The 27,857-nt window shown below is 42.7% G+C and overlaps 1 protein-coding gene and 1 pseudogene across 1 annotated transcript; one reads left to right on the forward strand and one right to left on the reverse strand.

Moving 5' to 3' along the window:
- The first annotated feature begins 1,256 nt into the window (after positions 1-1,256).
- Positions 1,257-22,416, forward strand: LOC124011839 (myb-binding protein 1A-like protein). The gene is made up of 26 exons (XM_046325234.1): positions 1,257-1,493; positions 1,933-2,028; positions 3,184-3,267; positions 3,400-3,474; positions 5,444-5,551; positions 6,620-6,810; positions 7,035-7,202; positions 7,447-7,564; positions 7,766-8,055; positions 8,137-8,247; positions 10,592-10,717; positions 10,919-11,125; positions 11,209-11,317; positions 11,422-11,509; positions 11,850-12,013; positions 12,178-12,300; positions 14,447-14,566; positions 14,808-14,981; positions 15,201-15,358; positions 19,150-19,369; positions 19,679-19,810; positions 19,938-20,006; positions 20,203-20,316; positions 20,537-20,641; positions 20,741-20,865; positions 21,682-22,416. Exons 1-26 carry the CDS (start codon positions 1,290-1,292, stop codon positions 21,992-21,994), a joined length of 3,792 nt encoding a protein of 1,263 aa, XP_046181190.1. The 5' UTR covers positions 1,257-1,289; the 3' UTR covers positions 21,995-22,416.
- A 1,457-nt stretch (positions 22,417-23,873) lies between these two features.
- On the reverse strand, positions 23,874-27,809 carry LOC123990748 (annotated as a pseudogene).
- Between the last annotated feature and the right edge of the window lie 48 nt (positions 27,810-27,857).

The raw sequence follows: 27,857 nt of genomic DNA on the forward strand, positions 1-27,857 counted from the left end.
AATAAATGCTTCACATAGTTCACATAACAGACACATCTCAACATAGAGTGTTCAAAGGAGACTGCGTGAATCAGGCCTCCATGGTCGAATTGCTGCAAAGAAATCACTACTAAAGGACACCAATAATAAGAAGAGACATGTTTGGACCAAGAAAAACGAGCAATTTACATTAGACCGGTGGAAATCTGTCCTTTGGTCTGATGAGTCCAAATTTGAGATTTTTAGGTTTCATCCACCGTATCTTTGTGAGACGCAGAGTAGGTGAACAGATGATCTCTGCATGTGTGGTTCCCTCCGTGAAGCATGGAGGAGGAGGTGTGATGGTGTGGGGGTGCTTTGCTGGTGACACTGTCAGTGATTTATTTAGAATTCAAGGCACACTTAACCAGCATGGCTACCATAGCATTCTGCAGCGATACACCACCCCATCTGGTTTACGCTTAGTGGGACTATCATTTGTTTTTCAACAGGACAATGACCCAAAACACACCTCCAGGCTGTGTAAGGACTATTTGACCAAAAAGGGGAGTGATGGAGTGTTGCATCAGATGACCTGGCCTCCACAATCATCCGGCCTCAACCCAATTGAGATAGTTTGGGATGAGTTGGACCGCAGTGTGAAGGAAAAGCAGGCAACAAGTGCTCTGCATATGTGGAAACTCCTTCAAGACTGTTGGAAAAGCATTCCAGGTGAACTAAGTTGAGAGAATGCCAAGGGTGTGCAAAGCTGTCATCAAGGCAAAGGGTGGCTACTTTCAAGACTCTAAAACAGAAAATACATTTAGATTTGTTTAACACTTTTTTGGTTACTACACGATTCCATATGTGCTATTTCATAGTTTGGTGTCTTCACTATTATTCTACAATGTAGAAAATCGTCAAAATAAAGAAAACCCCTTGAATGAGTAGGTGTGTCCAAACTTTTGTCTGGTACTGTATATTTTGCTTCATATGACAACTGTTACAGATTAGGCTGCAGAAGCATGAGTTCAAAGATGTTATGCTGAGTAGCCATTATCACCATACACCACAGTATAGGCTACAACGGCTGTGTTTACACAGGCAGCCCAATTTTTATCCGTTTCCACTAATGTGTCTTTCTGACCAGTCCGCTCAGTTATTTTGCCAATAATTGGGTAAACGGTCCGAATTGGGATGCCTGTGTAAACCAGCAAAGAGCTGACAAAAGCTGGATGGCTCGTGAAGAAAAGGGACTTCCTTTGAACCCGGAAGATGTGCGTTTTTTTTTTAGATGCTGGGGTCATGCACGTTTTTCTCCAAATTGTCACATGGCATGCATGGCCACTACGATGCATTTAGATATGGGGGAGATAGAAAATGAACCAGTGCGACCAAAAATTAAGGATGCAAAGGGTATTCTCCAACAAAACCGCGAGTTCCTGGACTTCTTCTGGGATATCGCTAAACCTGAACAAGATATACGGCTGAAAGCCATTGAAAATCTCATACAATATCTGAAGAAGAGTGAAAAGGTTGGTGTGTTTGGGTCTGCTCTCAGTTGCTAGCTAACAGTTAGCTAACATAGCCTACTTATTTTGCTAAACTATCGACCGTAGTTAGCTAGGCACATTGTCACATTATGATATTGGTGGGTGTTTGCAATTTAGAGTAACCCATAACGTTATCAATTTCCAGATTAGTACAGCTGTAAAACGCTGAGCAGTATGGCTAGCTAGTGAGGCTAATGTTGCTAACTACTGGAGATGCCCAGGAATATTATTTCACACATGGCCATGTGGGTTGAATTGTGAGCTTTGATTGCTGGCGTGCGCCTTACTCTAATTCTATCAATTTGAGTTGTCAAACTCTCTTTGGAAGGGGTAGGTGCTACCACACGTACATTTTATGTTAACTTTATGGAGCTACCCAGTTATTGACATTTAGCCATAAGGTCTTGTCTTTCCTTTCTAGTCAGATGAGCTGAAGTACACTCTGAAGAGACTGGTGGATGGCTTGGCACACACCAGAGAGGCTGCCCGGCCAGGCTTCAGTTTGGCTTTGGGACAGGTAATGCAATCAAAAATGCATATTTTGACAAATGGGTAAAACAATGTTAATTGTGTAGATAGTCCTACAAGAAAACCAATGTCCAAACCTCATGTTGCTATTATAAGCCGTTCAAAGTTATTGGCGTTTTTCAGTGGTGGGAAAGTACCAAATTCTCATACTTGAGTAAAAGTAAAGATATGTTATTAATAGAAAATGACTCAAGTGAAAGTCACCCAGTAAAATACTACATTAGTAAAAGTCTAAGTATTTGGTTTTAAAAATTCTTAAGTATCAAAGGTAAATGTAATTGATAAAATGTACTTAAGTATCAAAATTAAAGTATAAATTATTTCAAATTCCTTATATTAAGCAAACCAAAACAATTATTTGTGTAATTTAAAAACAAAACATTTGTGTTTGGTGAGTCTGCCAGATCAAAGGCAGTAGGGATGACCAGGGATGTTCTTTTGATAAGTGTGCGAATTGGACAATTTTCTGTCCTGCTAAGCATTCAAAATGTAACAAGTACTTTTGTGTGTCAGGGAAAATGTATGGAGTAAAAAGTAGATTATTTCCTTTAGGAATGTAAACGTTGTCAAATAAATATATATAAATAATGTACAGATACTACTTTTTGGAAGCCAGTACTTTCAACTTAAGTACTTTACTCCATTGGAGTTTTTACCCTTGTAAGATGGCCAAAATTAGGGTGACTAAGTCAATGAAGGCCAGAGGGGGAAACAGGAGGGTTTTTTTGTAACCTATGGAAACATTGAAGAGGACGACATGTAAAAACCTCAAAAGTTGCCGTGAGAAAGCTGCACTGCTCTGTCAACATAGTTCTGTGATTATCGGATGTATTAGGTTACAAAATCTGACTTTATGGATATATACGGTGAATTAAAAGACCTGCTGAACGATTCAGAACAGGAACAATCATATTTGTCTTAGTAAACTATTTTATAACATAAGGAAGTGAAATTTCATCACCAAAGTGTGTTTTCACCCACTCATGGCAGTGGGTGTCCACCCTACTATAAATCTAATGGCTCAGTAAAATCCTGCGTCTCTTTGTACATGTCTAACGAATGAGTTATTAAGGTGTCATTACATAACATGTTAGAAGATGATGTGACTTATGCATAATTTCTCTTTCATTGTTTTGGTTGTCAGGTCCTGAGCGTGTTTGAGGAGGTATCTCTGCGTACCGCATTTGATCAAATCAAAGAGAAGCACAACTTGGTGACAGTGAAAAAGGTGAGCATGTGATATGACTGAAGTTAGATGCTGTGTACCATGGTAAATATTTATTAGTTATTTTACTAACACAAAACTTAATGTAATCTGTCAATAAAGAGCTCCATTTTATACTGTATCTTGTGTTGACAGAAACTCATCAGAAATGCTGCTTTTGGGAACTTCTTTGGTGTGCTTGCCTTGTCTCAGTCCACACGCCTTCCAAAGGTAAGAATGACACCAGGTAATCCAAGGGCTTGGCAGAGAAGATTAGTATACCATGTTTGGTGCAGATAATGGAGGAGCACATAGACGGGTTGGTTGTTTAGCAACAAAACTGACGGGTGCGGAACTATGGGGCAAAACAGACTGGGTTGGCTTAGACTGTTTACAACATGTAAACTACACTGAACAAAAATATAAACGCAACATGTGAAGTGTTGGTTTCATGAGCTGAAATAGAAGATGCCAGAAATGTCCCATTTGCATAAAAAGCGTATTTCTCTCTATTGTGCACACATTTGTTTACATCCCTGTTAGTGAGCATTTCTGCTTTGCCAAGATAATCCACCCACCTGACAGGCATATCAAGAAGCACACCTGTGCTGTGGACAATAAAAGGTCACTGTAAAATGTGCAGTTTTATCACATAATCCAAAGCCACGGATGTCTTACATTTTGAGGGAGTGTGCATTTGCCATGCTGACAGCAGGGCTGTCCACCAGAGCTTTTGCCAGATAATTTAATGTTAATTTCTTTATCATAAGCCGCCTCTAACGTTGTTTTAGAGAATATGGCAATGCGTCTAACTGGCCTTACAATCGCAGACCACGTGTATGATGTCGTGGGGGCAAGAGGTTTGCTGATGCAAACAGTGTGCCCCACGGTGGGGTTATTGCATGGGCAGGCATAAGCTACGGACAACAAACACAATTGCATTTTATTGATGGCAATTTAAATGCACAGAGATACCGTGACAAGATCCTGAGGCCCGTTGTTGTGCCATTCATCCTCAGCCGCCACCGCAGGTTTCAGCATGATGATGCACGGCCCCATGTCGCAATGATCTGTACAATTTCTGGAAGTTGAAAATGTCCCAGTGATTCATGGCCTGCATCCTCACCAGACATTTGATTTTTATTTATTTACTTAACCCGTTTTCTTCCTAATTTTGAGATATCCAATTGGTAGTTAGTCTTGTCCCATCGCTGCAACTCCCGTACTGGCTAGGGAGAGGCGAAGGTCGAGAGGAATGTGTCCTCCAAAACACCACCCTACCAAGCTGTACTACTTAACACACTCGCTTAACCCGGAAGCCAGCCGCACCAATGTGCAACAGAAAAAGTACAACTGGCTACCTAGCATGTGCCCGGCCCACCACAATACTCAGACATGTCACCCATTCAGCATGTTTGGAATGCGTGTCCTAGTTAAAGCCAATATATATCCAGCAAATACTCACAGCCACTGAGGAGTGGGACAACAGTCCAATGGCCACAATTAAGAGCATGATCAACTCTATGTGAATGGGAGATGTTGCACAGCATTTCATTTTTTTATTTAACTAGACAAGTAAGTTAAGACCAAATCTTGTTTACAATGAGGGCCTACCGGGGAACAGTGGGTGTGCTTGCCCTGCCTTGTTGAGGGGCAGAACAACATATTTTTGCCTTGTCAGCTCGGGGATTGTTATATCTATATTGTTATATCTGTATATATCTGTATTCCCTGTCATATGAAATCCATAGATTAGTGCCTAATGAATTGATTTCAATTGACTGATTTCCTTATATGAATTTTAACTCTGTAAAATAGTTAATTGTTTCATGTTGCTTTTTATTTTAGTTAAATTTATATTTAGTCTCAATGTTTTATTGTAGCCATATTGGCATAGACCTGACATCAGTCAAAACTAAAAACAAGATGTATCAATAGCAAGATACAATGAGCTGAAACGAGCCACCTTTGATTCCCTACATTGCAGTTTCTTGTCATTGTTGCTTCTTGTCATTGTTGCTAGATATCTGACCATTCAGAATCATAGTAACGCATGCCTTCCAGCCTCGTCATGCTTGCATAATTTTCGTGAAGTCAGCCAACCCAGTCGATATGTCCATCTATTGTTACTGCGGAACCTAGCTCTGTCTCTAATTTTCAGTGTGTGTTTGGTATGCTTACTTACCTGTGTGTGTGACAGGAGCCGCAGGTGGTGCTGGAGTGTGTCCAGCTCCTCCAGAGCCTCTCGCTTCACAGAGAGCACCTGCGGGACCTTCCCAGGAAGACCATGGTGGACATCTTGTCTGAGGTGAGTGACTTAGCCAGCTCTACTTCATACTTCATAGATAATCTACTGGCCCGAACATGGTGTAGTTTTTAAATGCATTGGGACCATGCAGGGCCTACAGGTTGGAATGCTTTCTCTCTGTATTCAGCAATTAATAAGCTATCTGGTTATTATGGTATTGAAGTTGTGTAATATTATCTAGCAATCTAAGTCATTACTCCATTCTCTAGAATTGTATTAATTGCATACATTTTTTATTCTAAAAAAAATGTTAAGAATTTTTTCCCACTTTCCAAAATAGGACGCTGCCCCTTTTTAAGACGTTCTGCATTCCAAAAGAGATATCGTCATGGCTACAGTAGGCTAGCCAAGACGAATGCCAGGTGTCTTTTTGTAGCTTTCTTTGTGCAGACTATCAACACTAGCCAGCATACTGCTAGTCTGTTCACTATTTCTCTAAAATAAATACGCTCAGCCAGTAGATTGGGGCTCCCGAGTGGCGCAGCAGTCTAAGACACTGCATCTCAGTGCTAGAGGAGTCACTACAGACACCCTGGTTAGAATCCAGACTTTATCACAACCAGCCGTGATTGGAAGTCCCATAGGGCAGCACACAATTGGCCCAGCGTCATCGGTGTTTGGCCAGAGTAGGCCGTCATTGTAAATAAGAATTTGTTCTTAGTTAAATAAACAAAAGATTGATGGATTGATGGACAGCTTGCGTGTGCTGTTTGTAAAGGCATCAACTCATGTACTGCTCAGTGCTCAACAAGTTTTGACTAGCGGTAGCATCGTCATGTTTGAATGAATGGCCAATCATATGGCTCAAATTCAAATAGCATGACTTTCTGCGTGTAGTCTTCAATGTTTTAAAATGGTGGACTACGACATAGCAGGTAAATGTTAATCTGGAACATGCTGAGAAGTTACTGGCCCTGACAAGATCCACTGGCCCTGATTTTACTCACCATTTTATGTGACATCTTTAATGTCGGACCCTGCTTCTCATGGGGTCCCAATGTGATAAATCCTGGTGTGGAAGGGTGCAGTCAATATGACTTGTGTTTGGTGGTGTTTGTGTTTCTCCAGACGTCAGAGGAGGTGTTTGAGGAGGTGTTGCTGGGAGCTCTGCAGACAGACCTGTCCTCCGCCTTCAGCACCCCTGAGCAGCTGCAGCTCCTCCTGGTGGCCATGCAGAAGTTCCCCCAGGTGCTCAAGCCCAAGAAGCTGAAGAAGCTGCTGGGCACCTCCACAATCATTACCATGGACAATATCCCTAAGTGAGCAGATTGTTACCACTATGTCTAGGTTTCTTCTTTCATGGTCACACACACACACACACACACACACACACACACACACACACACACACACACACACACACACACACACACACACACACACACACACACACACACACACACACACACACACACACACACACACACACACACACACACTTTGACTAAATGTACAATCAAAACCTGTGTTTCCTCTCCCCTAGGTTAACAGAGGTACTGAAGATGGCTGCCCGCTCTGTCAAAAAGGACCGCCTACTGCCTGCGGTGGCTCTGGACCTGCTGCAGATCTCTCTGAAGGAGGACAACTTTGATCTCTTCTGGAGGGAGACAATAATCAAGGGAATGTTAAAAGACCAGCCAGGGCCCACACAGTAAGCACAGAACTGGGGTTAAGACTATTGCTCCCCACTTACATTTGGACCCTGAACCTGAGAATTAGATGATTGAACTATGTTCTGTTGTCAAGACCCCTGTCATTTTAAATTGTTCCTGTCATTTTTCAAATTTATTGCAAGCACCCCGCCCCACACAATGTACGTGTATGTTCCTGTTTTCCTTCCTTTGTCGCAAATGTCCATAGCTGTGCCAACATGCGGTCTTCTCTCTGTGCCACAGTTACCTGAGCTACCGGCTGCTGGGCAGTGCCCTGCCCTTGCTGACCCTGATCCAGCTGAAACAGGTGCTAAATGGAGAGGTGATGAGGGCCTACGGGGAACACGTGGTCTCTGCTCAGGTCAGTCTCCCATCAAATGTCTGACTCACGACGGCACCAGGTCAAATGTCTGAGTCACGACGGCACCATGTCATAGAAATACATAGTAATGCTTCAGGCGTCTTAGTTAGTCACAGAACATGTGTAGCAAGATGCTCACTTATCCAAAAAGTTACTTTTAAGTCAATATATTAAAAACTAAGGCTCACCTCGCTCCCTCAGCTCCCAGACCGCTTCAAGTTTGCCCCCGAGATGGAGACGTACGTGGGTGACTTCCTGCAGGGCTGCGTTGAACCGGAGAAGCAGCTGGCGGTGGTGGTGGCCTTCTCCCTGCTCACCAACCAGGGCTACCCCGTGGTGCCCTCCTTTTGGAGGGTTGTGCAGCACCTGCGGCCCACCGCCCTGCAGAGCTACGTGGACTGGCTCAAAGACATGTTCCTCAACCCCCAGCTGGAAAGCTGCCTGGACTTCAGCACCCGCAGGCAGAAGGAGAACCAGGAGGGCGGAGTCCAGTGAGTAGAACCCTTATAGCATGTCACATTAGAACTTAATATATGCCTTTCCAATTAATTGCTGACTGTCTCTATCCTTAGGAGAGAGAACTGTATATTCCGCCTGAGGAAATGGATCATTCCGCGCCTCACCTCCATCGTGGAGAACAACCAGGTGAAGAGAGAGGAGGATCTAGTGATGGATGTAGCTAGGTGAGAGATCTCACTGCAGGGAAAACATGTCACTGGACTGTTTGCTGCTCCTCCAAGTGATTTTAAATAATGCCTTGGTGGTATCACTTGTGGGAGCAGCAAAGGGTTATCTTTTTCCTGTGCCAAGTTGGATGTAATAATATTAACATTTATATCACTACAACCAATGTATTCTGAAGGGCAGTTTATATTCGTAATGTAGCGATTTGCCGATACGCAGTTTCCCGATTCAAATGTTTAACCTCCCAGGGATATGTGGGACCTCGCCAACAGCCAGTGAAATTGCAGGCCGCCAAATTCAAACAAATCTCATAATTAAAATTCCCCAAACATACAAGTATTATACACCATTTTTAAGATAAACGTCTTGTTAATCCAGCCACAGTGCCTGATTTCAGAAAGGCTTTACAGCGAAAGCACACCTTGCGATTATGTTAGTTCAGTGCCTAGCCACAGAAAACCATACAGCCATTTTCCAAAGAAGGAGAGGTGTCACAAGACAGAAATGGCATTAAAATACATTTCTAACCTTTGATGATCTTCACCGGATGGCACTCCCAGGACTCCATGTTGGACAATAAATGTGTGTTTTGTTCGATAAAGTTTATCTTTATGTCCAAAAACTTCATTTGAAATTGGTGCGTTATGTTCAGAAATGCATTGTCTCAAACAAACATCCAGTGAAAGTGCAGAGAGCAACATCAAATTACAGAAATACTCATCATAAACATTGATCTAAGATACAAGTGTAATGCATACAATTATAGATAAACTTCTCCTTCATGCAGCCGCTGTGTCAGATTTTAAAGAACTTGACGGTAAAAGCACACCGTGCAATTGTTAGGTCAGCGCCTAGCCACAGAAAAACATACAGCCATTTTTCAACCAAGCAGAGGTGTCACAAAACTCAGAAATAACATTATAAATATTCACTTACCTTTGATCTTCATCGGAATGCACTCCCAGGAATCCCAGTTCCACTATAAATGTTTGATAAAGTCCATAATTTATGTCCAAATACCTCCTTTTTGTTTGTGCATTTAGTTCACAAATCCAAATTCACAAGGCGCATGCACTTAGTCCAGACAAAGTCAAAAGAGTTCCATTATAGTTTGTAGAAACATGTCAAACGATGTATATAATCAATCTTTAGGATGTTTTTATCATAAATCTTCAATAATATTCCAACCGGACAATTCTTTGTTTTTAGAAATTAAAGGGAACGCAGCTCGCTTTCACGGCCACGCATGTGTGATTTTTAGCTCCTGGCATTCTGCCAGACACCTGGTTCATTCAAACAGCTCTTATTCGCTCCCCCTTCACAGTAGAAGCCTGAAACAAGGTTCTAAAGACTGTTGACATCTAGTGTAAGCCTTAGGAAGTGCAATATGACCCCATTTACACTGTATATTGGATAGGCAAAGACTTGAAAACCTACAAATCTCAGATTTCCCACTTCCTGGTTGGATTTTCTTCTCAGGGTTTTGCCTGCCATATGAGTTCTGTTATACACAGACATCATTCAAACAGTTTTAGAAACTTCAGTGTTTTCTATCCAAATCTACTAATTATATGCATATTCTAGCTTCTGGGCCTGAGTAGCAGGCAGTTTACTCTGGGCACCTTATTCATCCAAGCTACTCAATACTGCCCCCCAGTCCCAAAGAAGTTAAGACGAGTGCATTGGTCTGCGGACCCCAACCGGATCCAAATGTAGTATGGTCACTATGCCAGGGTTCTCCTCAAACAAGAGGGGTGCTGCACCACCACGTTGGCTTGGCTGAGTAACTATCTTTGCTCACCAATGATGTTGTGAATTGCGAAACAGGCCGTTCATAAATTCAGAGTTTTCCTCAATGAATTCCGCCTACTGCTGAAATGTGCTATCTCAACACAAATCCAAAGTTCTATATATTCATTGTTCATAGCTAATTTGTAAACAATACATATTGATACATTACCAACGCAACCACTTTCTGTAATCTGCAAAAATGACAAGCTAATTAGTGGGCGATGGTGATTTCAGAACTAAAGTGGGGAGACAAAATAGGCTACATCCCTCTGGTAGTGCGGTGGTACATACCCAGTCTCCCTTACGGCTCAGCTCAGGTGCCTACATAGTACAGACACCATATACACACACAGCTCAGACAGATCAGGCTTAGAGAGCCCAGCTCCATCAGCATCAGATTGAAAAATGAATGTGTTTATGCAACACATTTTGGTGCATTTGAATTGTTTCAAACTAAAACGTATCGGAGCCCATTTATCGAATCATCTTGAAAGGGAAAGATGCACATCGCTAATAGATGCTAAGCCATTGTTTTGTCCTCCATTGCACCAGGTTTGTCTTTTTCCACGCATTCTTTAACGCTAAGAAAGCTACCCCAGACATACCTGAGACAGAAGCCACTCTGTCAGTGCCGCTGGATGAGAAGACCAGAGTCGTCGTCATCAACTCCTTCTTTGGGTGAAATAACACATTACACTATCACTTTAACAAACACAAGCTGTGGGGTAGTCAAATATGAAGAGCATGGCTGGAATAGTCACTTGAGCTTTAAACATGTATGGTTTTAAAGGTGCAATTTCATGAAAAGCCACAGCATGAGTTAATTTATGTTACTCTACACACCCTATCAACACGTCTCTAACCTCCCAACTCCTTCAGACTCCTGCAGCACATGAACCACCTGCCTTTGCTGGGCGACTCCCCCGAGGTGGCGGCCCGCAACCAGAGGCACGTGCAGGGTGTGACGGGTGAAGGCTCCATGTGGATCTACTGCCTCGTGCAGTATGCCGACGCCCTGCTCAACCAGCCAAAGTATGCCCAGAGCACCCAGCCCTTCAGCCCTGAGCAGAGACGGACCTGGGACAGGTATGGACCATGTAGAGATGGGGGATTTAAAGGTTGGTGTAAGAAATGTAAGCCAGTAGTGAACCTGTTGTTATGATATCTAGTATGCTGGCGTCAGTAAGGACTCTAATGAAGAAATCTAAGAAAGGCCAGACTCCAGAGACCTCTGCATTCCAACAACTCTTCCTGCTGGTTGGCATTCACCTGTTCAAGGTAAGCAATAAACTAACAAATTGGGGAATAAAAATAATTGTTATAGTATTATGGACATTTTTAAATTATATATTTTAAAAAATGTGTTTGCTTGTACCGCAAAGGCTCCAGAGGATTTGGTGGACCTGATGCAGGATCTGCAGAACTGCATGGAGAAAGCCCAAGAAAAGAAGTCCAAGAAGAAGGCAACAGGTAAGACCACACATCTGTAGGCCATGTGTCAGAGCCAACAAACTTTACAATCCACCCCGGTCTTACATTTACATTACATTTAAGTCATTTAGCAGACGCTCTTATCCAGAGCGACTTACAAATTGGTGCATTCACCTTATGACTTCATCTCTGACAGGGAAGGAAGTACTCATCCTCCATAAATTGGACAATGTAAACAATCTATTTATCTAGTACCCCTCCATACAGTCATTGTAAACCTGTTTACAATGACTGTAAGGTTTGATAAATACCACCCTCTGTTTCATGTGGCAGCCCTTGGTGTGATGTCTCTGTAACCACATGTCCTCCATTGATCCAGGTTCTGCAGGAGGAGAGGAGGAGCCCCACTGGGCTGAGGTGGTAGTGGACATCCTGCTCTCACTCCTGTCCCAGCCCAGTAGACACATCCGCCACGTCTGCCGGACTGTATTCTCCAACATCTGTCCCCACGTCACCGCCAGAGCCCTCACCGCCATCTTGGATGTAAGTGTAGACTAAAATAGACTAAAGAATACTTTACTGTTGCAAAGCTGTAGTTTTTGATATATTACATTGTGTTCACTGATGGTAAAACTTTAGTTGATTTGTAAAAGTGCTTGTGGATATATTACAGGAATGTCCATTAATTAGAGGCATTGTGTATTTAGGTTCTGGACCCAGATAAAGATGAGGAGGACAGTGCCGTCGTGGTGACGGATGATCAAGACTCAGACAAAATAAAGAAGAAAGACATTAAAAAGAAAGGAGAGGAGGATGAAGGAGAGATTGAGGTCAGATCAGTTGTTTCACACCTGATCAAGTCCACAAAAGTGTACCGTAATTGCTGGACTATAAGCCGCTACTTTATTCCCACGCTTTGAACCTCGCGGTTTATACAATGACGCGGCTAATTTATGGATTTTTCCCGCTTTCACAAGATTCATGCCGCCAAAAAACTGAGCACTGTCACATAATGTGACGTAAAATCGAGCGCGCTCAAACTTCCCATCATTCTGATTACGGTAGTAATTTTGTCACCCTCATCATGGCAAAGACACTGAGAAATGCATATGATGCAGCTTTCAAGTTGAAGGCGATCGATCTGGCTGTTGGAAAAGGAAAGAGCTGCTGCACGGGAGCTTGACCTTAATGAGTCGACGATAAGACGTTGGAAACAGCAGCGTGAGGAACTGACTCAGTGCAAAAAGACAACAAATGCTTTCAGAGGGAAGAAAAGCAGATGGCCCAAAGTATTTGCAGCCACTCGACATCAGTGTAAATCGTGCATTTAAGGTGGCGCTCCATGTTCAGTGGGAGGCTTGGATGACAAGTGGGGAGAAATCCTTCACTAAATCGGGCTGCATGCGAAGAGCAATTTATGGTCAAGTCTGCCAGTGGGTCCTGACAGCGTGGAGCATTGTCAAAAAATCCACTATAATCAACGGGTTTCGAAAGGCTGGACTGCTGCGTGTTGAAGGGGCAGCATGAGCTCAGCGGGGTATTTGCTTCTGGATGAAAGTGACGAGAGCAACAATGAAAACGATCCAACATCGGATGAAGCAATTCTGAGGCTATTCATCTCCGACACCAAAGGAGATGACTTCAGTGGGTTTAGTGCACATGAGGAGGAAGATGGTGACCAAGTTAATTTGTTTCAATGTACCGGTAGGCACCTGCGGCTTATAGACATGTGCGTTGTATTTATGTACAAAATACATATTTTTTAAATAATTCAGTGGGTGCGGTTTATATTCAGGTGCGCTTAATAGTCCAGCAATTACGGTATTCTAAAGATTATGAACCGGGTAGTTTGAGCCCTGAATGCTGATTGGTTGAAAGCTGTGGTATGACACATGACTTGTTTACTGTTCTAATTATGTTGGTGACTAGTTTAGATGTCGACTGATTATGATTTTTCAACACCGATACCAATTTATTGGAGGATCAAAGAAAGCCAATACCGTTTAATCGTCCAATTAAAAATAATATAAAAAAATATATTATATATAATTAAAATGGTTCTGAACATTTTAAAAATATTTTTATTTATGTATTTGTAATAATGACAATTACAACAATAAAATCAATTTGGTCTCAAATGAAACATGTTCAATTTGGTTTAAATAATGCAAATGTTAGGAAGAAATGTTCTTCACACAGTTCACAACGAGCCAGGCGGCCCAAACCGCTGCATATACACTGACTCTGCTTGTACGGAACGCAAGAGAAGTGACACAATTTCCCTAGTTAATATTGCCTGCTAACATTAATTTATTTTCACTAAATATGCAGGTTTAAAAAAATATATACTTGTGTATTGATTTTAAGAAAGGCATTGATGTTTATGGTTAGGTACATTGGTGCAACAATTGTGCTTTTTTTCGTGAATGCGGTTTTGTTAAATCACCCATTTGGCGAAGTTGAAGTAGGCTGTGATTCAATGATAAATTAACAGGCACCGCATTTATTATGTGCAACGCAGGACAAGCTAGTAATAACATAATCACTCGTTAACTACACATGGTTGATTGTTTTTTTTTAATACGTTGCAGCCACCAGGTCCTTTTGATGCTGCACTCGTGTAACAGGTGATCAGCTTGCCACGCAGTCTCCTCGCGGATTGCAATGTAATCGTCGTCTAAAAATGCTGATTAGCAATTATGAAAACTTGAAATCGTCCCTAATTTATCGACCATGCCGATTAATCGGTCGCCCTCTAGACTAGTTTAGGAATGTGTTTTAAATGAAGGATATATTAGTATATGGCCAATATACCATGGCTAAGGGCTGTATCCAGGCACTCCACGTCGTGCCTAAGAACCCTTATCCGTTTATATTCCACCCCCCGGGCCTTATTGTTTAAATATATCCTTCATTTAAAATGCATCCCATAAGAGTGATGGCTAATATTTAAATATATGTATTACTTGCTTCCAGTCGGATGCATCAGACGACGACTCTGAGGAGGGTGAAGATGAGGCCATGGAGGAAGGGGGCGAGGTGGATCAGAACTTCCGCATTGAGCTGATGAAGGTCCTACAGAACCAAGGTGCTCTGGTAGGTGTCTTTCATGTCATTGATATTCTGTTCTGTCTCTGGGTTTGTATTTACTGGTAACTAAGGTTGTTATTAGCCTTGATTTTAAAAAAAAAATGAATTTTGTAGTAAGTCTCTGAATAGGTTTCAAGGTTGAAATTCTCATTCAGTAAATTGGAGGATTAAAAAAAGGACATTGATACACAGCGCCGGGGTATTCTAGACATTAACTGGATTGGGTCTTTCTTCCTGCCCGTCACAGGCCACAGAACAGGATGGCAGCGATGACGACGAACTGGATGATGAAGCCATGATGAAGCTGGACGGCAGCATCGCAGCGCTGTTCCTTGAACAAAAGAAGAAGATGCAGGCTAAGAAGGATGAGAAGGACAAGCTAAAAAAGGAAAAGACCCTCGTCAGAGACTTCAGGATCAAGGTCTATTTCTGTTTCATCTGTTTGGATAGAGAGATGAGTTCTATGAGTGGAAGGTGTGATGTTTCCAATGCTCCTCCTAGTGCTGGCTTCAGGGCACATACTAATAACTGTTACAATAGCTGCGAGCAGTGCTATTTCTAACACTGCCTCTTGTTCTTCTGGTGCTGGTCCCCCCCTATGTACATGGTGCGCTGACCCTGGTTCTTTGCTGTGTTCCAGGTGCTGGACCTGGTTGAGGTGTTCCTGGCCAGGCAGGGCAGCAGCCCCCTGGTGCTGGGCATGGTGGAGCCCCTGCTCAGCGTCATCGAGAGCGGCATGAGCTCTGAGTGTGACCAGCAGGAGCAGGACTTCCTCCGCAAGGCCGCAGACATCTTCAAGTACGGCATGCTGGTGCCATTAGACACACAGACACTATCATTTTTTCCCACATGTAATTTATATAGGCAGTTAAATATTTGATCAAATAAAATCAACATATGAGCCAGGATCAGAACGTCACTAGCGCATCTGTGTTTGCACACATCACCTGCATAGTGCAAGATGAGTGGGCCATTGCTCAAGGACAGAGAGACAGTCAGACATTGTGTCAGCAGGTAGGCCTATAAAATGATAGAGAACAGATTAACTAGGTAGCCAATTAAAACATATATTGTACCCTCTAGTTATTATTGATGTTCCAAAAAAACGTTCCACCGACTCGTGAATAAGGCCATACAAAGTTGATTTGCTTTTTAAACATTTCATATGACTAATTTAAATGATTATTTTTGACAAAACTAACTATTCACGTTACCATGGTATTAGTTGGGATTGGGTTCAATCGCTGTGAATCTAATCATGAACATTTAATTGTAGAAACAAATATTAGATGTTGCCTTTTGGATTATGTGGCTTCAAAAGTTGTTTTATAGATACTTCCAGTTGATTTGAGCATCCAATGTATGGGACATTGTAACACAATAGTCAGCCTGCAAAGTAAACAACTCTAATGTAGCTAAGATAAATGACTAAACTAGAAAAGGTTAATTTCCTGAAGATGTGTGGGCCTACCATAGCCATTTCACCTCTTGATATTTTGAATGAGCAAATTATTTCAAAAGGCATAACTTATTTGTAATGTTGCAATGTTTTACATCAAGGGTGCTCAACCATCCTCCAGGAGAACTAATGGTTGTGCAGGTTTTTATTCCTGTCCCCCTCTAACAAATCACAGTTTAGAAATGAACTGCTCAACCAGACCTTATTAAAGGGCTTGATCAAGAGCCTGAACACCCAGTAGCTCTCCACACTGAGGGCTGAACACATGTGTTTCATACAGTTGCCTAGCAGGGGTTCTACTTTGGGGGGGGGGGTTAAGTGCCTTGCTCAATGTCATGGGATCAGAGAGCAGCCTCCCTGTGTCGATACCACATTACGCATACTTTTTTTATACAGTGCCCTCCGTAATCGTTGGGACCGTGACATTTTTGTTTCGGCTTTGTACTCCAGCACTTTGGATTTGAAATGATACGATAAGTGAGAACGTTAGACGCGCACGTTGCCCCCCCCAGACATGCTAATGTCTCACCATTGCAACAACAGGGGAGATTAGGATTTTTGAGTGGGTATGATATTTGTGCATCTAACTTTCTCACTCATCCTTATTCACGTTTCTTTCAGGACTATCCGCAGTCATGGTAGCGTGTACTTTTAATATAAAAGTGTTTACAATCATATTATATTCTTATTTACAATTGAAGTGACTCCAATGACAATACATTATTATTATACCATTCATTTCTATTGGGCACAAAATAGTCTACAACAATCCAAAGTGCTGGAGTACAGAGGCAAAACAACAATGTGTCACTGTCCCAGTAATTACTGAGGCTGCCATAGTACTGAGGCTGCCATAGTACTGAGGCTGCCATAGTACTGAGGGTGCCATATGTACATGGAGACGCCTCCAATAATTGTTGATCATGGAAATTTGGATAAGTCATAATGTGTATGAATCCTGCATATCAAAATCATTGACTGAGTACATAATACATCCCCACTCGTCATACAAAAAAAATTATATCAAACAAGAGTTCAGAGTGTGATGTTAGATATGTCCTATCAGGAAGTCAAAGGTAGTTTTGTGAGCCAATGCAAACTAGTGTTAGCACAATGACTGAAAGGCTACAGATACAGTAGCATACGCTAGAGAACAATTACAAGTGGATTCATAGCTTCCAATCATTCCTCCTCTTGTCCCAAATGGTACCGCATCCATATATACAGTCGTGGCCAAAAGTTTTGAGAATGACAAATATTAAATTCCGCCAAGTTTGCTGCTTGTCAGATGTTACTATGGAATACTGAAGTATAATTATAAGCATTTCATAAGTGTGAAAGGCTTTTATTGACAATTACATGAAGTTGATGCAAATAGTCAGTATTTGCGGTGTTGACCCTTTTTCAAGACCTCTGCAATCCACCTTGGCATGCTGTCAAGTAACTTCTGGGCCACATCCTGACAGATGGCAACCCATTCTTGCATAATCAATGCTTGGAGTTTGTCAGAATTTGTTTTTTTTGTTTGTCCACCCGCCTCTTGAGGATTGACCACAAGTTCTCAATGGGATTAAGGTCTGGAGTTTCCTGGCCATGGACCCAAAATATTGATGTTTTCCCCGAGCCACTTAGTTATCACTTTTGCCTTATGGTAAGGTGCTTCATCATGCTGTAAAAGGCATTGTTTGTCACCAAACTGTTCCTGGATGGTTGGGAGAAGTTGCTCTCGGAGGATGTGTTGGTACCATTCTTTATTCATGGCTGTGTTCTTAGGCAAAATTGTGAGTGAGCCGACTCCCTTGGCTGAGAAGCAACCAAACACATGAATGGTCTCAGGATGCTTTACTGTTGGCATGACACAGGACTGATGGTATCACTCACCTTGTCTTCTCTGGACAAGCTTTTTTCCGGATGCCCCAAACAATCGGAAAGGGGATTCAGCAGAGAAAATGACTTTACCCCAGTCCTCAGCAGTCCAATCCCTGTACCTTTTGCAGAATATCAGTCTGTCCCTGATGTTTTTCCTGGAGAGAAGTGGCTTCTTTGCTACCCTTCTTGACACTAGGCCATCCTCCAAAAGTCTTCGCCTCACTGTGCGTGCAGATGCACTCACACCTGCCTGCTGCCATTCCTGAGCAAGCTCTCTACTGGTGGTGCCCCGATCCCGCAGCTGAATCAACTTTAGGAGACTAACCTGGCACATGCTGGACTTTCTTGGGTGCCCTGAAGCCTTCTTCACAACAATTGAACCGCTCTCCTTGAAGTTCTTGATGATCTGATAAGTGGTTGATTTAAGTGCAATCTTACTGGCAGCAATATCCTTGCCTGTGAAGCCCTTTTTGTGCAAAGCAATGATGAAGGCATGTGTTTCCTTGCAGGAAACCATGGTTTACAGAGGAAGAACAATGATTCCAAGCACCACCCTCCTTTTGAAGCTTTCAGTCTGTTATTCGAACTCTCAGCATGACAGGGGGATCTCCAGCCTTGTCCTCGTCAACACTCACACCTGTGTTAACGAGAGAATTACTGACATGTCAGCTGGTCCTTTTGTGGCAGGGCTGAAATGCAGTGGAAATGTTTTTGGGGTATTCAGTTCATTTGCATGGCAAAGAGGGACTTTGCAATGAATTGCAATTCATCTGATCATAACATTCTGGAGTATATGCAAATTGCCATCATACAAACTGAGGCAGCAGACTTTGACAAATATTCATTTTCATTCTCAAAACTTTTGGCCACGACTACTACCTCTACTACCTCTAACTTAAAGGGGCAGCTGAACATTTCTCTCACAAGTGACTCATGAGAGTACATTGTGCCTGATTGAGCATGGAACCCTCATACAGTTTATTCATGAAATTTGAGTGATTTCCTGTCCTCATCAAATACTTTTATTGTGCTCCCAAATGTCAGTGCATTAGAGCCATGTATAATAGTGTTAACGGTATTAAAACTCATTAACACAAAGCTATGTAATAGATGTAAGCCAGGATTTGTTTTACTTCTTTATGCACCGATATAGAACAGCTTGTCAGATGCAGCTTCATTGAAGACTGAGCTATTCCTGTCAAGTTTTCAGTATTATTCTGCTATACAGATCAGTCAGTAACGTTATCCTCTACTCCCCCAGGAACCAGCTATGCCGGGCCAAGCAGTACTGTAAGACCGTAGGTGACAGACAGGGGGAGCTCCACGACCTGCTTGAGAAACTCATGACCAAAGCCCAGAAGCTCTCGGACTCCTCAGTGTCACTCTACTTCTTCAGTGCATCTCTGTACCTGGTCAAGGTGCTGAGAGGGGGGGTGCCCGGGGCATCCGCAGACGGCAAGACAGTTCTATCAACTGAGGAGGTAAGTAGCCTAGTGGTTAGTGGCGGCAGGCTAGCCTAGTGGTTAGAGCATTGCACTAGTAACCGAAAGGTTGCAAGTTCAAATCCCCGAGCTGACATGGTACAAATCTGTCGTTCTGCCCCTGAACAGGCAGTTAACCCACTGTTCCTAGGCCATCATTGAAAATAAGAATTTGTTCTTAACTGACTTGCCTAGTTAAATAAAGGTTAAAAAAAATAAAGTATCTTTACTAACGCTGAGTATTTACTATTATTGTGTCTTTTGTGTAAAACCAACCTGTTGATATGCTGAAATCTCCTTATGCTGCAGTTGAGGTTCATGGGCAACGTGGACGTGGAGAGGGTGTCTGACATCTTTAAAGGGGCTCTGCGCTCCTTCATGACACGCAGGAAGAGCCCTCTGTCAGGTCTGATGTTCATCGACCTCTTCACCCGCTTCCCTGTGAGACAACGGCAACAACTCTTATTCTATCTACACTACCCTCAAGGGACTGTATAAACACTTGAAGATGTATAATTATTTTCCTCTTGTGTCTGGTGAAACCGTGATTATCTTCTGTTGTGTGTAGGTTCTGTGTGTGAACCTATTGGAGACTGCAGTGGAACACATCACAATAGGAATCAGAGAACACCAACAAGTAAGACTAGCAGGCTCCTCACCTCAACAATTAGGAGTAAAAATAAGCATCTAACCATGGGTCAACGTCTACCAGCTCCACTTTTAAAACAATGACTAATCTAACTCTTCCCAATTATCCTTTCAGCCTGATGGTAAATACCACTGATCTGTAGAATAACATCTGCACATTGAGGGTTTGACTTTGTGTTCCACAGAGCCAGGCTAGTGCCATGGTGCTGCGGGGGCTGCAGAGCAGGGAGGTACAGCAGCTGTTGGCGGGCGATCCCTGGGCAGGGCTGCTTCAGAAGGCGGTGGGCCAGGTGGCAGCGGTAGGCATCAAACACCTCGCCCAAGCTTAGACATTAGAGAACGTGAAATTGCAAACCATAGGAATCAATCTCTACATCACATTAAACTCAGATCAACTAGCAATTGTTTTCATGCAGTTCAATCTATAGGTTTGTCTTAGATGATAAATCACCTCTCTCTCCCTGGGCTGTCGATTTTAGAAGACATTACAGATATGGTTGTGGATGTTGTTCTCCTCAGAGTCTGGAGACTGTAGTTGAGACAGCTAAGAACAAGGTGGTCCAGGAGAAGTTGGTCAAAGCCCTGGAGCTTGGCCTATTCCTGGTCAAAAATGTCAACCAGCAGGTAAACCAACTCTAATTTCACCACATTTCCCTGTCCTACTAACATGGGAGGATTTTTGTAGGTTCTTTGACCTACCTTTGTCTCCTGTGTTTTTTACAGAAACTGTCTGTGGCTCTGGAGCCCCTCAAGAAGGTTCTTCAGTCCATGAGAGAGGTTCTGGGCTTCAAAAAGACAGGGCAGATGGAGGACACCTACTGGGCTGTCATGAAACACTTTGGAGTCATGTGAGTAACTCTCTCACACGATCACTGTCTGCCGTTACACTACCATGTCATAGTGAATTAAATGTACCAACAATACTCATAGTAACATATAATCATTGAGGCCTACTTGACAGGTTTTTTTGTTGGATGTGAGCAATGTTGCTACTTTCCACTATTTCAGATAATTGGTAAGAGCTGCAGTGGCAGTATACCCATAGAGCAGGTTGGTTACTTGTCCTTCAAGGGGATCTCCAACTTTTTGGGGCAGGGGACCCCTTTTTACACTCATCCAGAGTCTTAAAAGAGCAATTAGGGTTAAGTGCCTTGCTCAGGTGTATATCAGATTTTTTTAACCTAGTCTGCTCGTGGCTTCGAACCAGCAACCTTTTGGTTACTGACCCAACGGTCTTAACCGCTAGGCTACCTGCCGTGAATTCATCTGGAACCCCGTCATATTCAGAACAACTCGAGTGAGATACAAGGAGTTTTACTATGACTTCTTTGGCAGTGAATGACCAGACAAACCTAGTCTCGGGCCCTGGGAAGGAATATTGTAAATGCCTGCCTCTTGGCATTGGAGAGAAGATTTAGCAGTTTAAGCTACTTTCATGCAATTCTACACATTTTGCCATGAGGCAGAGAGAACTTGGACTAATTTAAGCTTTAAAACTGCCGTTTGTGGATACCAATATCCCATGTTGCTCACCAGCCTCATACATTGTAAACTACAATATATATATTTTTATTATTACTAACATTTATTTTGAGGTCTGGATGTGGACCCATTTTGAGAACCTCTGCTCTAATACCTTGTTTTTGTGGCTACATCTTTAACAGAAAGCCCAAACGGGACAGGATCAGGAAAACCAAGGAGGACCAGGCTGAGCCGACCGCTCCCAAGAAGAAGAAAGGATTCCTGCCCGAAACCAAAAAGAGAAAGAACCGCAAGAAGCAACTGCCTGTCTCTGAGAAAGGGGCAGCAGATGCCAACACAGTCCCCTTGGGGAAACCAGAGGGAGGAAAGAAGAAAAGGAACAAAAATAAGAAACAGCCAGGAGAGACACCTGGACAGGGGCTGGCCAAGAAGGCCAAGATGACACAGTCTGCAATCAAACAGAAGAAAAAGAAGCAGCAGGGAGGCAGAGAATAAAGTAGTATACTATCTAGACTGTATATGTGTGTACGGGGCCTCACTCTGGTTTTGTAACTTTTCTGTTTATATCAATTTTTCATAAGGTCAGGGTGAGAGAGGTTTGTGGCCTGTGCTAGATTGTCTATGAACTAACAAGATGTCATTGGCCAGGATTCAATCAGGTTATGCACATTTAAAAGGCATGCAACGGTTACCTTGAATGAGCTCCCCGAACATTGCCTTTAAAAGATGCATAGTGGACATGGTGTGAATCCTGACCTTTTGGCATTATGCTAGTAGACCTCAAGCCCATTGAATGTGGTACATGGTAGTGCTTTTATTGATATGTTAAATGTGTTGTATCACCTGATGTGGAGATGGGGCCTCACTCTGGTTTTGTAACTTTTCATAAAGTCGTGACGACAGGTTTGTGGACAGTGCTAGATTGTCTCTGTAATCTTTGCTTCCCCCTACATTTTAGGTTCTCTGGAGTGTTCAAGCCTTTGAACTAGTATTACCAAAGTTTACCTTGAATGAGCTCCCCAAATGAGGGAACATTGCATGAATCCTGACCCCAAGCCCATTGAATGTGGTACATCACAGTGCTTTATTGATATGAAACACTTCATACAGTAAGTCACAGAACAGAATTTGGGACAGTGTTGACTTTATTGAGTTGCTATTGGTTAGTAATCCTGCCAAAACAAGGTTCCATCTCAACCCTATGGAGCTGGGTCTCTAGGCAGATTCTCCCATCTGTCCTCAGTATATTGAGATTGAATGAGGAAGGGTCTGCCTTTTACCTCAACCCCAAATAGAAAGATAAGTACAGCATGTTTTTCCATGTGAATTTACAGTATCTTGACATTTGATTACCTATTAAAATAATTTTTCAGGATACACAATACTAGTTCATAGAGATGGGAGCTGTGCTCAGGCTGGAGGACATGTAGCTTGCTCCTCCAGAGCCGGCATGACCGTGTCGGACTTCAGTCTGAAATGATACATCACAGATGTAGAACTTCAATCAATTCTTAAATGGTTGTGGGTGATGTATGAGACCATCCTCACTGTCTAGGAGCTTGTATGCGGTGATCTCGAAGAGACATTTTACTGGACAGGAGTTCCTGGTACTCTGGACTATAGTGTTATTTACTGTAAGAAGAGCATGATTCATGGGTTATGTTGCACATGAAAGTGCCTCATATCTAACAGGTGTGTACCCCATTCTTATGTCATCAAGCTGCGACTTGCAGGTGAGCGTCTGGGACGCTGCCTCATCCAACGGGAGAGGTCAGGTCTGATTATTTAACACTGGTGAGCATTTATCAGGTTAACCCAGAACTACAATTGTGCGGAATTTGGTTAGCTGCTCCACGAGATACTTAATGAAATCAAAGAAATAAACATTTTCTTTGAGACAACGGTGCATATCCACAGCTCAGATTATCTTCAAGATAATAATCCTACCAGGGTCTTGAGCCTGTCTCTGCAGTTTGTACACGCGCAGCTCCTCTTTGGTTAGAGTCTGGGTACTGGGTTGGAGATGTTACACCAGTCTTCCAACCAAATGTTCTACTAGAAACAGTCCTGTGGAGGCTACAGCATATTCTGAGTGCAATACTAAGAACATCCACTTGAGGAACTAATCCGGTATAAGAATGACATAATGGATGTTGTACTGATTCCAATGGTGTTTGCAATCAGTTATAGTTAGATACTGCCTGGCAGACTTCAGATAACTTTATATTGCGTTAACATAATACCAGCTTAACCAATTGAGAAAATGCAGACAAGATAATACTGTAGGTCACTGCAGGGTAAATACACTGTCCTGCACAGACACCAGGGCATCCTGCTTGATGGGCCAGGGCTTTGTAGTGGGCCTTGATGTCCGTCAGGGCATGTCCTGGGCCTGGTCTGCGTTGTCCATGGCGATGGAGAAGGCTGACCTGTCACGATGTCCCTCGCCTCCACTTTCTACAACACAAAGCGCAACAGGACATGTGTAATGTCTGTACAATTGTTTTAACCTTCCTTGTGGATATGACAACACATAATAAGCTATTGTTTAATGTTCATACCACTATCTGAGCAGTGATTTACAGTCACAACTGAACTGGAAACACATTGGGCATGTAGCCTTTATTTGAACACGGTTCAATATGACTGGTAAATGTTCCCTACTCTTTGTTGAGCCCCATTATACTGTAACAGTGTTTTTGTTGCACTTACAGACCCATATTGTCCCTCCTGTGTACCAAAATGAAGCTGTTTTTAAGGATGCAGAAAGGGTATAGAGAGTCACAGGATCTGTAATGTAAATTCTTAATGTTGTGAACACTTATGGAAGGTCAGGTTCTGCAGTGGTGATCATCTGGGTGATTTAGTGAGAGAGACCAGCAGTGGTGCTTAGTGTTGAGTGCTGGCTCTCAGCTTGTCTAAATCTCCATAATTGATGGGGAGACATTTTAATGCAGCGCCTGGGCAGGGGAGCATCTTCAGAAGACTCTGGAAGGGATGCTTTTACTGGTTGAGTACAGGAGCAGGTAAGGAATGGTGCATATGTAGAATTTGAATAAAACTATCACCGGGAAAGTGTACCAAGAGGAAAACATGCTCAATGTTTTCATGTTTGCTCATTTTTGAGAGCCTAAATGTGCACTGAACCCCCCCGCCTTGCAAGGTTAGAGAATGTTTCAGTAAAATAGTTATGTCATCATGTACTCACAGCATCATACAACTGCTTTGAGTGACTGATCTGAACTTCCAGTCCACCAATGTTGGTTTGAAGCTCAAATGCTCAGGTAGAGGTTGTTCACCTCCTGTTAAAGTATGGGAATAGTGGTTTTCGTAGCCATAACAGAATGTCATTCATTATTTCAATTGTTTAAATCAGCAGAGGCTGGTGAAAGGAGTGATAGGAGGACATGCTCATTGTAATGGCAGGAATGGACTAAAGGGAACAGAGTCAAGCGTGGTCTCCATATGTTTGATAGTATTCCCTTCCAGCTATTACAATGAGCCTGTCCAATAGCACCTCCCACCAGCCTCTGACTAATCTTTCCATAGTTTGATGATAACACCATGATGTATCCATACCTCTTAAGGTGGTCCAGTCCATCTCTAATGACTTGGTTTGGACAGTCTCCTCAAATCTTAACATCACAGTCACATGTATGCATTAAGTTTCATATATTATCAATGTCTACAATTCTGCTTCATGAGTTTAAAGGATAATATACTGTATACTCGGCTGAAACAAAATGTGGGTATTTGTTATTTTCGCAGTACAATTGAATCTCAAGCTCTGTGAAGATTGGATACAAATTCTCTTTAGAACAAAAGTCTCAAGACTCTGCTGCTGGAGAACAACGAAGGCTATTATTAGATTTTGCTCCAACTGAGCATTAAAAGCATTGATCTGCCGAGGTAATTATAAAGCAAAGTCACAACACCTACATGAGGCTGAGAGACTTCGAGCGGCAGGTAGCCTAGTGGTTGGAGCGTTGGGCTAGTAACCGAAAGGTTGCTGGATCGAATTCCCGAGTTGACAAGGTAAAAATCTGTCGTCATGCTCCTGGACAAGGCAGTTAATCCACTGTTAGGCCGTCATTGTAAATAAGAATTTGCTCTTAACTGACTTGCCTCGTTAAATAAAAATATAAAAATCTTTAGACCTGGTGCGGCCAGCAGATTATTAATGTATTGAACACTACAGACTAGTAGACCCAACTGTATGTACTGTACTGTTTAACTTATTAATGTATTGAACACTACAGACTAGTAGAACCAACTGTATGTACTGTACTGTGTATTATGGGGTCACAGATTATTAATGTATTGAACACTACAGACTAGTAGACCCAACTGTATGTACTGTACTGTGTATTATGGGGTCACAGATTATTAATGTATTGAACACTACAGACTAGTAGACCCAACTGTATGTACTGTACTGTGTATTATGGGGTCACAGATTATTAATGTATTGAACACTACAGACTAGTAGACCCAACTGTATGTACTGTACTGTTATTAATGTATTATGGGGTCAACTGTAGATTATTAATGTATTGAACACTACAGACTAGTAGACCCAACTGTATGTACTGTACTGTGTATTATGGGGTCACAGATTATTAATGTATTGAACACTACAGACTAGTAGACCCAACTGTATGTACTGTACTGTGTATTATGGGGTCACAGATTATTAATGTATTGAACACTACAGACTAGTAGACCCAACTGTATGTACTGTACTGTGTATTATGGGGTCACAGATTATTAATGTATTGAACAGTAGACCCAACTGTATGTACTACAGACTAGTAGACCCAACTGTATGTACTGTACTGTGTATTATGGGGTCACAGATTATTAATGTATTGAACACTACAGACTAGTAGACCCAACTGTATGTACTGTACTGTGTATTATGGGGTCACAGATTATTTCATTATGGCCCCACTGTATTGTGAGGTAATCGACCCTAACCCCACTCCACCTGCTCTGGATGTCGTCGATGAGGCTCTTGAAGTGCTCAATCTCGGTGATAATGGCCTCCTTGGTGGTGGACAGGCCATCGATCTGGGTCTTGTAGGTGCCCGATGACGAAGGTGAGCAGGATAGAAGTGCTTGCAGGGCCGCCCTCCCCCGGGTTGGTGAACATGGAGATATTGGCCCTCAGCACAGCGTTGGTCTGCTCCAGAGAGCGAGCGAGCCTGGGGACCACAGAGAGTGAGAGGCCAGATCGATGAATACTGTACACACATTGATTTCTATTAGGTTAACACACAGACATACAGTCTGGTGATGTTCCTCTCCATGAATGGGTCTGAATTTCAATGAGCTTGAATGATTTTGGACATTGATGTTCAGGACATTCCAATGGGCCCGTTTTATTTTGCCAGACCAAATCACATGCACAATATACAAACAATACATGAGTAATATGTTTTAGCATGTTAACAATGTTGAATGCATACATGAGCATTGCTATCAATTCCAAAACAAGGACAATCTGATACTATCCTCAATTGGGTTTCGATTGAAGCACAGACATTAATTATGGTAGGTCAATGTATGAAAAATACTCACAGGATTGGGTTGTGGAGGATGTTGATGGGTAGATGGAATACTGATAAACATAATGCTAATAATTGTGTTTGTTCAAGCAGAAATACAAATATTGAGTTTAATTTGGTTGTTCGAGTACAAATGCACTTAAAATATTACTGTGATAGAAAAATGTATACAATTTCATTAAAAGTCTGAAACAGTGGCTAAATACCAACATCAACTTTCACTGATGATTGATTATAGTTATTAAAACATAATGTCTGTATGACGTGTAATGTTTATGTGACATACCTTGTCAATAAAGGTGGCAAACCTTCAGCTCCCCCTTTTCCTTTAGGCAGGTCACCTGGATTGTGTTGAGGGAGGGCAGCGAGAGGTCGATGCTGGGCACGGGGCTGAGACCACCCACGTCACCACCCACTGCGGTGGTGGAGCTCAGGAAGGACGGGTTGCCTCCGATCTTGAAGACCCGGCCACCCAAATGAGCCCTGAGTGGGGCCACTCCAGCCCTGAACTCTGCTGCCCCTCCACCACCTCCTCCTAGAGCCAGGGCATGTCCACCTATTCCCATCCCAAGACCACCTCCTCCACCTCCTATTCCCAGCCCTCCCCATCCCCGAGCCCTCCTCTCATGCTGAGCCCCGCTGGTCCACCCCCCCAATTCCAAAAGATCTGGAGAGGGCCAGTTCGGCCCCTCCGCCACCAGCTCCACCGCTCCTGCCCCCAGAGAAGAGCCTGTTGCCCCCATAGGTGAACCCCAAACCTCACCGCCCCCCACTGATTCTCGGGTTAGTCT

This window comes from Oncorhynchus gorbuscha, linkage group LG02 (genome assembly GCF_021184085.1).
Source record: "Oncorhynchus gorbuscha isolate QuinsamMale2020 ecotype Even-year linkage group LG02, OgorEven_v1.0, whole genome shotgun sequence".
NCBI classification, from domain to species: Eukaryota; Metazoa; Chordata; class Actinopteri; order Salmoniformes; family Salmonidae; genus Oncorhynchus; species Oncorhynchus gorbuscha.